The sequence below is a fragment of the Dryobates pubescens genome, chromosome 13 (genome assembly GCF_014839835.1).
Source record: "Dryobates pubescens isolate bDryPub1 chromosome 13, bDryPub1.pri, whole genome shotgun sequence".
Taxonomy (NCBI): Eukaryota; Metazoa; Chordata; class Aves; order Piciformes; family Picidae; genus Dryobates; species Dryobates pubescens.
This window is the reverse complement of record NC_071624.1, coordinates 26,244,083-26,256,863: the sequence shown is the minus strand read 5'-3', so window position 1 is coordinate 26,256,863 and position 12,781 is coordinate 26,244,083. Positions and strand designations below refer to the sequence as shown.

The window sequence follows — 12,781 nt, the reverse complement described above, 5'->3', positions numbered from 1 at the left end:
CAGGCTCTGTGTCTTCTGCCTCACATCAGGCTTATTTTTAGCCTTTTCTAGAAGCAGATATCAAATGATCTCCTGGTTCTCTGTGGCAGCAATTTCAAAGTGTCTGACCTTATTTTGGCTTTGCAGATTCCATTATGTGGGGCAGGGGAAGGGACTCACTGAATTGTCAACCCTCTTTTTTCTCTTCTCTCTGATGTTGTGTTTTTTTATATGGCAGCAGTCAGGGACAGAAAAGAGCTATCAGATGGCTTCCTGATGTCAGCCAAGGATGGAGTCCCCTCCAGTAACAGTGGCACATGCTGGACTGACACAGAGCAAGCTGCATCCTGGTAGCTTGTGGTGGAGTCCCCATCCCTGGAGGTGCTCAAGAGGGGACTGGACATGGCACTTGGCACCATGGTTTAGTAATGAGGTCTGTGGTGACAGGTTGGTCTTGATGACCTTTGAGGTCTCTTCCAACCTTGGTGATTCTCTCTACAACTACCTGAAGGGAGGTTGTAGCCAGGTAGGGGTTGGTCTCTTCTCCCAGGCAACCAGCACCAGAACAAGAGGACACAGTCTCAAGCTGTGCCAGGGGAGGTTCAGACTGGATGTTAGGAAGAAATTCTACACAGAGAGAGTGATTGCCCATTGGAATGGGCTGCCTGGGGAGGTGGTGGAGTCACCATCATTGGAGGTGTTTAGGAGGAGACTTGATGGGGTGCTAGGTGCCATGGTTTAGTTGATTAGATGGTGATAGATGACAGGTTGGACTCGATGATCTTGAAGGTCTCTTCTAACCTGGTCTATTCTATTCTATTCTATTCTATTCTATTCTATTCTATTCTATTCTATTCTATTCTATTCTATTCTACTTCTAATTCCATTCCATTCCATTCCATTCCATTCCATTCCATTCCATTCCATTCCATTCCATTCCATTCCATTCCATTCCATTCCATTCCATTCCATTCCATTCCATGATTCTGAGTATTTCTTTGATGTAATACTTTATGCTGTGTTTGGTTTGGTTTTTTTTAAGAGGCTGGGAACTTCCTTTAGAGAGGTATTTCAGTGCTGCATTGAAGCAGAGTTTGGATTTGAGGATTTCAGGGCCAGCAAGTGAATTTTAACAACCCTCATGAAGGGATATTGGAGGAACAGCTCACTCACGCCTGATGTTCAGCTGCTTAGGGGGAGTAATCTGCTTGCTTTGTTTGTTTAGGGATGTTTTTTTGCTTTACAAAAGAAAAGCAATAATTAAACATGCCCTACAGTGATATAAGCTCACAATGCCTGTTTAGCCCAGGTAGGCTGTCCTTGGCCTTGGAAGGCATCTGAATTTGCAGCAAACCCCCAGATTAGGATGCAGAGGATCTGTGCTGGTGGGAGAGGCAAGGAGTGTGTTCTGAATATCTGAGACACAAGACTACACAGACTGCAGATGGAATAAGATTTGACTATTAGATGGTTTATATGGAATCAAAGGCTTGAGAGCAGGAAGGCAAGAGGTGGTAGAAAATGCAAGCAGTTTTATTATTGGTGGGGAAAGCCTACTTGCAGAGCTGGGGTTTGTGTTCTCCTGCTTTTTAGCCACGTTTGGAACTCCATGAAGAGAGCCAGCAGCTACCAAGAATGGGACTGGCAGAATTTTACGTGCTGGTTTGCTGCTTCAGCTGGGAGCTGCTGGTTTCATGCAGATGGAAAATATGGTCTCACCCAGGTAAAACACTGATTTGTTCTGCCCATTGGAATGGGCTGCCCAGGGAGGTGGTGGAGTCACCATCACTGGAGGTGTTTAGGAAGAGGCTGGATGGGGTGCTTGGTGCCATGGTTTAGTTGATTAGATGGTGTTGGGTGATAGGCTGGACTTGATGATCTCAAAGGTCTTTTCCAACCTGCTCTGCTCTGCTCTGCTCTGCTCTTCTCTTCTCTTCTCTGCTCTTCTCTGCTCTTCTCTGCTCTTCTCTTCTCTTCTTTTTTTTTTTTCTTTTCTTTTCTTTTTTCTTTTTTTTCCTTTTCTTTCCTTTCCTTTTCCCTTTTCTTTTTCTTTTCCCTTTTCTTTTCTTTTCCCTTTTCTTTTCCCTTTTCTTTTCCCTTTTCTTTTCCCTTTTCTTTTCCCTTTTCTTTTCCCTTTTCTTTTCCCTTTTCTTTTCCTTTTTTTCCTTTTCTCTTTTATTTTCTTTTTCTTTTCTTTTCTCTTTTCTTTTCTTTTCTTTTCCCTCTTTTCTTTTCCCTTTCCTTTTCTCTTTTCTTTTTTCTCTTTTCTTTTCCCTTTCCTTTCCTTTATTTTCCCTTTCCTTTCCTTTCTTTTCCCTTTCCCTTTCCTTTCCTTTTCTATTCTAATTCTATTCTATTCTAATCTGTTGTATTCTATTCTACTCTATTCTGATCCTATCCTATCCTATCCTATCCTATCCTATCCTATCCTATCCTATCCTATCCTATCCTATCCTTATCAAGCTGGGGATTTCCTGCAGCTTAGGTAGGAAGGTGTCAAAGGTCAGCCTGGTTGTTCACAGACGTGTTGAGCTCACTCGTGGTCCATGCACAAAATGTTCATGGCATTTGAAATATGCTATTCAAGTTAATTGTTGGCAGCAGGAGCTTTTCTTAAGTACAGGCAGAAGGATTGAGCCAGCTGGTGCTGGCAGGGCTCTTGCTAGCTTCAAGCTGAGGAAGAGGCTGCAGGCAGAACTTATTGTTCTCTGAGCCCATCAATTCCCCACATACAGTGACCATTTGAGGTTAATCTCCTGTGCCATGGAGAAAGGAAAACAGTATTCCTTGACTCTTCCTAGCTACTTAAGTGCTGTTCTACAGCAAGAACAGAATTTCTCTATGTGCCTGAAGACACAGGAAGGCAAAGCTTCCTTGTCCGAGCACCAGATGAAGAACTACTTGGAGCCCTACTGCTGTCTTGGCTCTCGGCTGCGACCTTCAAGAAGTCAGAGGCTGTCCCTAAAGTGCTCATCAGCTGTTAAAAACAGGATTGCAAAGCACTCCCCCACAAGGTACAAGAGGCACTTCTATCATGTGCTTACCATGCATTCAATATGTCAATGTGCACTGTCATTGCAAAGGACAGTTCTTGGCACGCAGGGACTCGATCATGCAGGAGGATATTTTACACTCTAAGTTTCTTTGCTAAGGCTGCTCTGGCACAGATAGGAAATCTGATCAGATTCCAGGCAGTTTAGGAAAGACTTGCTGGAACATGTCCAGAGAAGGACAACAAAGCTGGGGAGAGTTTTGGAGCACAAACCCTATGAAGAGAGGCTGAGGGAGCTGGGGTTGCTTAGCCTGGAGAAGCGGAGGCTCAGGGCAGACCTTATTGCTGTCTGCAACTACCTGAAGGGAGGTTGTAGCCAGGTAGGGGTTGGTCTCTTCTCCCAGGCAACCAGCACCAGAACAAGAGGACACAGACTCAAGCTGCACCAGGGGAGGTTTAGGCTGGATGTGAGGAAGAAGTTCTTCCCAGAGAGACTGGCCATTGGAATGTGCTGCCCAGGGAGGTAGTGAAGTCACTGTCACTGGAGGTGTTTAGGAAGAGACTGGATGGGGTGCTTGGTGCCATGGTTTAGTTGATTAGATGGTGTTGGGTGATAGGTTGGACTTGATGATCTCAAAAGTCTCTTCCAACCTGGTCTGGTCTGGTCTGGTCTATCCTATCCTATCCTATCCTATCCTATCCTATCCTATCCTATCCTATCCTATCCTATCCTATCCTATCCTATCCTACCCTAACCTATCCTACCCTATCCTATCCTAACCTATCCTATCCTACCCTGCCCTGCTCTGCTCTGCTCTGCTCTACTCTATTCTACTCTACTGTACTCTACTCTACATCTGCTTTTTAGGTCATGTTTTATCCTTTTCCTCATTCAATCATGCCAACAAAAAAGCTAAACCCTCCACTTGCTCTTTTCTCCATTGTTTCAGTGGACATAAGAGTATAATGTTACCCACATTTTCTGTGGCACTTAAAATCCCACCCCCTTCATTCTGAGCCCACCAGTATCTGTCAGAATGATGCATACAGGGCCAGACTAGAGCATGAAGGTTTGAGACAGACTCAGGCACGAAGTTTTGAGGGCTTCTTCACTGACTTCAGTAGTAGTTTACCCCCACAGAGCAGTCAGGCAGACTTATCACTGGAATTTATTTCCATCCAAGTCATCCTGAGTGCTGTTAACCACTCTACCTTCACATCTGTTGCAGCTGCCTGCAAAAAGAGAAGGAAAGGTTATTGATTTTTTCCCCCCTTCATGCCAGTTTTCTCCTCTGTCAAGATCTGTGAAAGAGGAAAAACAGAAGCTGACCTGGGCTTCTTCCTCTGGAGGCAGATATTGCTCAGCACCTAGATCAAATGAACAGATGGAAAACACTGACATAGGCTGTGCAGCTCTAAGGGGCTGTACCAAACAGAGAACAAAAAAACCCACCCTGTATTTGCTGCACATGATTATCATATTCCATTTGCTAAAGCCACTGACATGCAGGAAGAAAAGGGGACTGAAGCCAATTCATTTCTTTAGTGCAGCTGGCAGGGCACCTGTCATCACCAGCACGAAGCTCCCATCAGGCTGTCTCCTCCAGAGAGCTGCTGCTCAGTGCAGCCTGAGCCCCCATCTCCAGAGGGGAGGGCAACTCTATGCCAGTGGCTGCCAGGAGGGCTGCACACAACGGAGTCCTGTTGGAGCCTTTGCTTTGGAGTGCTTTAGATTTACACAAGCCCCAGGCTTCCTCTCTGGGTGGAAATGAGTGGGCACAAGCAGGCAGCAGAGATAAATTAAGCAATGGGTTCCTACTCCAACGGAAGCTATGCCTGTGCCTGATTCTTTGTTAAATTCTGTTAGTGTTCTGCTCAGTGTCCTTTTCCTTTAGCAAACTGACCTCAGCTTCATCAAACAGATCCTGTTCCTGGGAGGCTGTCATGATGCATCAGGAAGCTCAGTGTGTAGACTATTTTTAGCCATGCCAGTCCTATCCCTGTAGCACTCACTGGGTTGATGTATTATTACTGCTCACTTTTCAAGCATCTTCACTTTCAGTCACTGTTTCTAGCTGCAGCATACCAGCAGCCTTTTAAACCAGAGCAGGAGGTGTCTGCAGCAGTGCATGTTGGTAATGGTGAGTGACTTGGCCCAAAGCTGCTGACTTAGCTATCAAAATAGCTCAGGTTCAGCTAAACCAGGACATGTTCTCTGGAAGCAATCCTTGATTTGGCTGTTCTCACACCCTGCTCAGAAGATTGTGCTGAGGTGTTATGGTCTGCAGCCACGTTTTAGGAAAGAGATGGAGGCACAAGTGCACCCAGCAGCTTGTTCAGCATCCTGGGAGAGCCCTGTTGTAGAGCAGGGAACCAAAGCCATCTCCTTCCAACTACAGGTAAAAATAACAACTACAGCTACTGTCACTGGAGGACAGCAGTGGCTTACAGATTTGCAGTCTGTGCTGCTTAAAACCTTTCTGTAAAGAAGGGCATAAAAGGTACACACTTGAACTGGAGTCTCCCTCCAGCTTGCTGGGTTTGCTCTTTGTGAAGTGTCTGGCAAGAAAGGTGATGCTTTGTTGGGACCAGTGTGTTACACTCACCAGTGTGGCACAGAGCCAAGCTGAAAGAGAGCTCTGCAGTAACTAAGACCATTTGGTTTGGCTTCTGCAGTGAGCAAAACAATAACAGAAAGCAGAGCAGCCATGGAATTCTTTGGTAAACTACAGGGACAAAAGTCTTTGCATGCACTCAGTGCCCACCCACGGGGCCCTGCTGGCCCTGTGTGTTATTAGATGACACTTGATGCATTTCATAGACTCATAGAACCAATAAGGTTGGAAGAGACCTCAAAGATCATCAAGTCCAACCTGGCACTCAAGACCTCAGGACTACTAAACCATGGCACCAAGTGCCACATCCAGTCCCCTCTTGAACATCTCCAGGGATGGGGACTCCACCACCTCCCTGGGCAGCACATTCCAATGGTGATTGACTCTCTGTGAAGAACTTTCTCCTCACCTCCAGCCTAAACTTCCCCTGGTGCAACTTGAGACTGTGTCCTCTTGTTCTGGTGCTGGTTGCCTGGGGGAAGAGACCAAGCCCCATCTGGCTGCAACCTCGCTTCAGGTAGTTGTAGAGAGCAAGAAGGTCTGCCCTGAGCCTCCTCCAGGCTAAGCAACCCCAGCTCCCTCAGCCTCTCCTCACAGGGCTGTGCTTGAGGCCTCTCCCCAACCTCGTTGCCCTTCCCTGAACACATTCAAGAGTCTCAATGTCCTTCTTAAATTGAGGAGCCCAGAACTGGGCATAGTGCTCAAGGTGTGGCCTAACCAGTGCTGAGTACAGGGCACAATGACTTCCCTGCTCCTGCTGGCCACACTAATGCATCCCTCAAGGGAAATGTGCCAACATCTCAGTGAAATGCAGCTATGTGGTGAAATCCTGGTGGGACAAAGCAGTAGGGTCTGTGGAGGGGATGAACAAGTGTGACAATGTATGAGGGGTGGTTGGTTGTGGTTTTAAGGTGTTTATCTGGTTCTTTGTTACCTGTTTGTTTTGCTGGCAGGGCAACTGCAATAAGCTTTATCTCCTCCTGGAGCTGACTCTTGATGAGGGTGTTGACAGTAGGCAGTCAGTGGTAGAAACTCTGAGTGGGATGGTCTCTAAACTTGTGTCCATTTCCCTTCTTTGTTTACTAAAATGTTAATGTGCTTTGGCAGTTGGCTTCAGCAAGGGTTTACTTAAGGTATTTGATCCCTGCAGTATCAAGGTGGTGGAACACAGACTTCCCTGACATGTCTGAAGCACAGTTGGTAAATTAGGAGGTGGTTATTGTGCAGAGAGAGGACTTTGCCTGTGCCTGACCCCACTTTATGCTCCTCTGCCTTGGTGATCTTTATCTGCCTTCCAGCTGCAACTATACTTGTCCTCTTAGGTCAGGGAGAGCACAGTGAGAGCACTACATCTACCCTAGGATTTTAACTCACCTGATGGACTGAGTTTGTGTGCATCTGGAGATCAAGAAACCCAACGTGGAAGGCTGCCCCAGCTCTCCTACTCCATACCTGTGTTGTTAGTTGCCTGCAGGAATAATAACAGTAGCATGAGCTAACCCTGTGTGCAAGAAACTTCTGTGTTCTTTTATCAGCTGATCAAATTCCCTCTTACATCTGAAAGTCATACAGGTGTGGAGCTATAAATGGTAATCCTTAGCCTCTTTTTCTTGTCCAGGTTCAGACAGCAATGTTAGAGCTGGCTGCTACTGCTGAGTTCAGTAGCTGGCACTGCAGAATGCTGCACCTGGCTGGGCTGCTCATGATCACTGATACAGGTCAAGTGTGTCACTGGCTCCAACACTTTGATGCCAAAATAATCCCTTTAACTACCTGTAATGGAAGGAGACTTGCTTTTTCCTCCCCAAAGATTTAAGGCCATCATCATGTCTCTTTGGACATCTGACCATGTAAACATTTCTTCATGCAAAAGTTCTGATTTGGGTGGGTTCAGGAGGCCTTTTTTGAGCTGTTTAACTCCCTTCCCCCAGCAACATCTAAGGAAGCTCAGACAGGGAGGAGGAATCTGCTGAAGGGTGCCATTAGGGACTGTTATGCTGGTTGCTCCTCCTAAAGCATTGCTTCCAACAGGCACTTTATAGCACATTGCACAGCGCTTCCAACTTCTCTCCAGTGAAATGAAGGAGAAGGGTCTTTAATCACAAGCAGGAGCTGCTGCTAAAGCCAGTGATCTAGCTGCCCCTGTAGCCCAAACAGTCATCTGCTGAACGAGCTCCTGCTAGTCAAAACATGAGTTATTTGCAGGCTAGAAGGACCCCACTGAAGCATTTTATTGGTGGTTGTAAAAGTTAAGTGATGTTAAGTACAGCAGGCTGTAAAAATTAGGACATTATTTCCTAATATGCTTCTCAGTTACAAAAGCCAGAGCCTGGGTTGTTTAGATAGCAAGCAAATAGGCTGCTGGAAAGCTGTAGGATACTGAACTCTCTGTGTGGTTTATTTATGAAACTTAACATTCAGTGGTGTAGGCAGCAGGCACAAAAACTGTATGCAAGCACAGCCTTTCTCTGAGAGCCTTGTGCAGGATGGTGTTGCTCACACTGAAGAGTGTTCTTCCTTGACATCCTGACTTTGAGCTCATGACACATGCATGGGGCTCAAACATTCAGTGACCTTTAGGCTAAGGAAAGTCAGAGGGGCAGATCACTTCCCACTGCTGCTCACAACCTCCACCCTCGGTCGTTGGGGCAGATGGAGCTGCAGGGGAGAAAGGAGATTCTTGCTTGCACAAGGTGGAGCAGAGTGTTCTTGGATTGGAGGTGGGGAGCAAAACGTCTTTCAAAGGCCTCCCAGGATTGTGCTGGGAGCTGTAGAGCAGTGCTGGCTGCATTACAACCTGTAATCTCTGTTATCTGCTGGCTTGCTGACCAGCTGGACTGAAAGGGACAGAGCATCTGGGGAAGAATGTCTGCCCAGCTCCTGAAAGAGGGTACAGCTGACCTGTAAAGGATGCTGGCCACTCATCTGTTATCTTAAAGTTGCCTTCTTTTCCCTGTGCTGTCCTCTAACTAGCTGAGGTGCTGTGAAATTAGATCAATTTTACATAGCATAAATATTTAACAGCTCCAGAGCATGTAGTTTAATATTAAACAGACAGTCTTATAAATACTTCAGAATTATAGATGCTGTCACACTACATGGAAAGGGTTTGATAGGAGCTAGAAGAAATATTTAGGTTTGACAGGAGAGGAAATGATGGGGTTGGAAGGAGCCAGCCATGTTTTTAACTGCTGGAAGAGCCCATTGAAAAAAAATCCCCAACCTAAATATAAGAAGTTGCACAGCTTCTGCTCTTAAAAGGCAACTCAAGGAAGTTTCCTACCCCTCAGGAAACAACAGAGTGGTTCCCACCCCGCTCTCTCCAAGGAATGAAAACATTCACAAGCTTGAGAAAACACTGCAGGGAGAATAGAACAATTCAGGGAGCAAGGCTGAGGCAGCAGATAGCACCAAATAGGAAGCGACAATCCAGTCCGCGTGGGATCAGCGTTACTAGAAAGGCAAAGGGGGACCTCAGCTGGGGTTCAGCTGCTCTTGAGCCTTGTTAGCTCAAGTCCATGCACCACATCTGACCCCACAAGAGAAGCTAAGTTTTATTAGCAGTGGTTTTGCTTGAAAAAAAGGAAAGTAAACAGAGCTTGAGCTTCTGCCACCTGTAAGCTGAGCCTCGGTGAAACTGGGCTGTGCTTCAGGCAGTGACCACTCTCTTCAGCACTGTGCTTCAGAGAGAGTGAAGGCTGCTGTCTGAAAGCTGGGAGACTTTTAGCTCTCTCTGCTGCCCACTGGCTTCCTGGGTGATCTCTGAAAGTCACTTTTGTCCCCAGCAGGTTCTCAAAGTCCTGTGGGGTCTAATTTCCCGTGACATCTTCCAAATGCATTTCAGGATTAGCCCCTCTAGGCCTCTGTTCCCATCTGTAAAAGAGAGAAAGTTGAAAGAAATGGGTTAAAATGCAAAGAACAACTCTCATGACTTGGGGACAACAGAAGTACTTATGCAGGGCCCCACAGGAGGCTGAACTGATAGGATAGGATAGGATAGGATAGGATAGGATAGGATAGGATAGGATAGGATAGGATAGGATAGGATAGGATAGGACAGGACAGGATAAACCAGGTTGGAAAAGAGCTTCGAGATCGTCAAGTCCAAGCTATCACCCAACACCATCTAATCAACTAAACCATGGCACCAAGCACCCCATCCAGTCTCCTCCTAAAAACTTCCAGTGATGGTGTCTCCATCACCTTCCTGGGGCCCACATTCCAATGACCAATCTCTCTTTCTGGGAAGAACTTCCTAACATCCAGCCCAAACCTCCTCTTGCTCTGTTGGTGGTTGCCTGGGAGAAGAGACCAGCCCCCACCTGGCTCCAACCTCCCTTCAGGTAGTTGCAGAGAGCAATAAGGTCTCCCCTGAGCCTCCTCTTCTCCAGGGAAGTTGTGTGTGTGTTTAGCTGCTGTGTCTGCAGTGCAGGTGGCTTCTCTCTGTGCTGGAGTGATGGCAAAGCAAACTCTTTTTTTTCTGGCTATATTCTGTGTTTTGTAAAACTGTGTGATGAGCCTCACATGGTGAGGGACATGACTGTCAACCACTTTAGCACCTTCCTTTGTTTCATGGCTTCATGGCATATAAATTTACTTCCTGCTTCTCTGGGTTCTCTCTCTGATGTGTTCTGATAGTTCCTGTTCCGTCTTGAGTACGATGCACTGCCCAGAAGGGTAACCCAGATTGGTAGCTCTACAATCTTGGGTCAGCTCCTGCATCAAAAGGAGTTTGGTTTATAGCCTGGAAAGGCAGAAAAGGCACAGAGGCTTCTATGCATCTTGGAGATAGGTTTTCTGTGAGGTTGATGTGAGGTTAAGAGCTGTAGGCTGAACTGTGCCAGTTTCTGATGCAGAGATCTCTTGGAAGGTGTCCCCTCAGCACTGCTTCATTTTTAGCCTGGAATGTGTGTCTGAACCCAGCATCATCCCTCTCCAGTGACAAGGGTCAGCTGTGAAGTCTGGTGAAGAGCCACAGAGGAGTTTTAATGCATCAGCATTTTCCAAAGGAAAATGCTGCTTCCCTGAGAAGTTCTTATCTGGCAGGACCTCAGGTGGTGATGGTTTCTGTCCTCTTCCCTGCAAATCTGCCCACATTTTTCACAGATTCAGAAAAACAGTTGTGCTTTGGCATGTCTGTGATGGCAAAGTCCTGCTGCAGACCTTTAAGGTATAAAATCCTGCTCTTTCAGTGTATTTGCTGGTTTAAGTTAGCACTGCCCCATGGTATAAGCAGATTCCTCCATAGTGACTCAGATTTCTTCTCCTACTGACCAAGCACAGCTGGAGTGCATTTGGGTCAAGACACTCAAACGTGGCAGCACCAAGCCAGGTCCTTAGGGGAGGTAGGGGCTGTTATTGTTAGAATCCAGGAGTTTCCTCATGAGGTTAGTAAGAATCCAGGACAGAAGGCAAGTCCCAAAGGCCTCAGAGTCTGAGGGTGACTTAACAGCCACGCAGGAGCCCCACTGTGTTTAACACTGCCAGAGGAGCCTGTCCCAAAGTAACCATGAACTGGGCAGGCAAGAGCAAGGAGAGGTGATCTGCTGCAGGGGGAGAGCTGTGGATGAGGAAGGCTGACCTGCACAGGGCACATAGTGCAGTGAGGAGCAGGTTGAAGGGATGAGCTTTGCAGAGCTGTTGCTGCCTTCTCCCTGGGTGCCCCACGGCACGAGCAGGAGCTGCTCCCCTCAGCGGCAGGAGGTGCAGGACCGGCACGTGGCGAGAACAGCTTCTGCCTGGTGACACTGCAGTCCCTGCTGGACTCCATCCATCACTTGGGAGCAGCTGCCTGGAACAGCAGCAGGTCATCAGGAGCTGAAAACCGAAAGGCAGCTCCTTTTTTTTCTCCTTAATTTAATTTTTCTCAGCAGTGCCTGTTTACAGCGACGCTGTCAGGCTGAAGGACACCGCTCCACAGCCACTGTATCAACAGCCTTGTTACTGGCTTAGGAAAACAATTGCTATGCCTGAATGCCTTTGGGACCTTCCCAAATCCTTGTCAATTAGTGTCAGCAACATTAATTGGCATGTTCCAGCAACTGTCAGGATTGCTATCAGCCGCCGCTGTGTGCGAGGGGTTCAGCTTCATACCTCTGTGCAGGGCAGCTGTTAATGCCCTCGGCTCTTCAGAAGCTGTTAAGCAAGAGGGACCTGGATTTAATAGGCTGGTGTGGCTTTAGGAGCCTGTTCCTCCACTAATTGTACCTCTCACATGTCACTTCTGTTTTGCTTTCATCAGGGTGAATCCACTTGTGATGCCACCAGCCTCTGTGAAAGTCTGAGACGGTGAGTGACCCAAACCAGCAACGGGTTTCAAGCTCCACGCCTGCACCAAACCCCCTGCCAGCCCCTTTCTCCCCTTATAAACTGGAAAGAAGTCAACCTTAGACAGCCACAGCCTGCACCTTTACCACCCTCAACCCAAACAGCAGCAAATGAAGAACAGGGAAACCAAGGATCAACCCAGGTGTCCCTTACTGTAGTGAGCTGCTTCCAGAAGCTGGGTGCTCCCTTCTTTGAGCAGCCAGGACCCTGCCATCCCTTGACCAGCAGCAGATATGACTGAGGCCACAACTTAGCACATGGCTTGTGTTCATAAAGCCTGCAGCTGCCTTGCTCTTGCTCCAACATCTGCTCACTATCCAATGACCATTTCCTAGCACAGTCCAAACTCCCTGCAGCAAAAATGTTTTCTGGCAAGGGGAGGAGCTTGCTGGGACTGTCCCCACTGTGACCCCTGCTCCAGGGTGACAGAGCTGAGGCCTCAGCAGTGTGCCAGAGGGAGTCCCACTCCCACTGCCCTTTCTTCTCCCTGGTGCTGCTCTTATCACTCAGCAGCAGTCACAGCACCACAGCTCTGAGCTGCAGTGATTGATAAACACTTCCCAGCACTTTTCCTTGTAGCCAAAAGTAATTAAAGCCCTTTTTATTTTGGGGGGGAGGGGAGGAAGAGATTTTTCTTTCTCCCAAATGAAATGCATTGAAAGACTAATCATAAAATCAGAACACACTTAAAAATGGCCTTTTGGGGGGGGGAAAGTAGATTTAATGCAATCTCTAGAAGAGCAGATGGGTTATTGCCACAGAGGGGAATGGATTCTGGTACAGGCTGAGGATATGCTCAGCCTGCCTGCACCTCACCCAGTCCCTGGGCTGGATGTGAGCTCCCCCCACACCATTATTTATCAGCAGC

The 12,781-nt window shown here is 47.3% G+C and overlaps 1 protein-coding gene across 3 annotated transcripts in view; it reads left to right on the top strand.

Annotated features, from left to right (window-relative positions):
* Positions 1 to 11,967, top strand: part of SPNS2 (SPNS lysolipid transporter 2, sphingosine-1-phosphate) — a 163,383-nt gene extending 151,416 nt beyond the window's left edge. For 2 of the 3 annotated variants that reach the window (XM_054166683.1, XM_054166680.1), the window contains one exon: positions 11,828 to 11,872. Coding sequence is in view for 1 of the 3 variants with exons in the window: in XM_054166681.1 (XP_054022656.1) it covers positions 11,828 to 11,870 (43 nt within the window). In the remaining 2 variants the exon portion in view is untranslated. Of the gene's footprint in view, positions 1 to 11,827 lie in introns of all 3 variants that reach the window. The other variant, XM_054166681.1, reaches the window with a different exon arrangement.
* Positions 11,968 to 12,781: the final 814 nt, after the last annotated feature.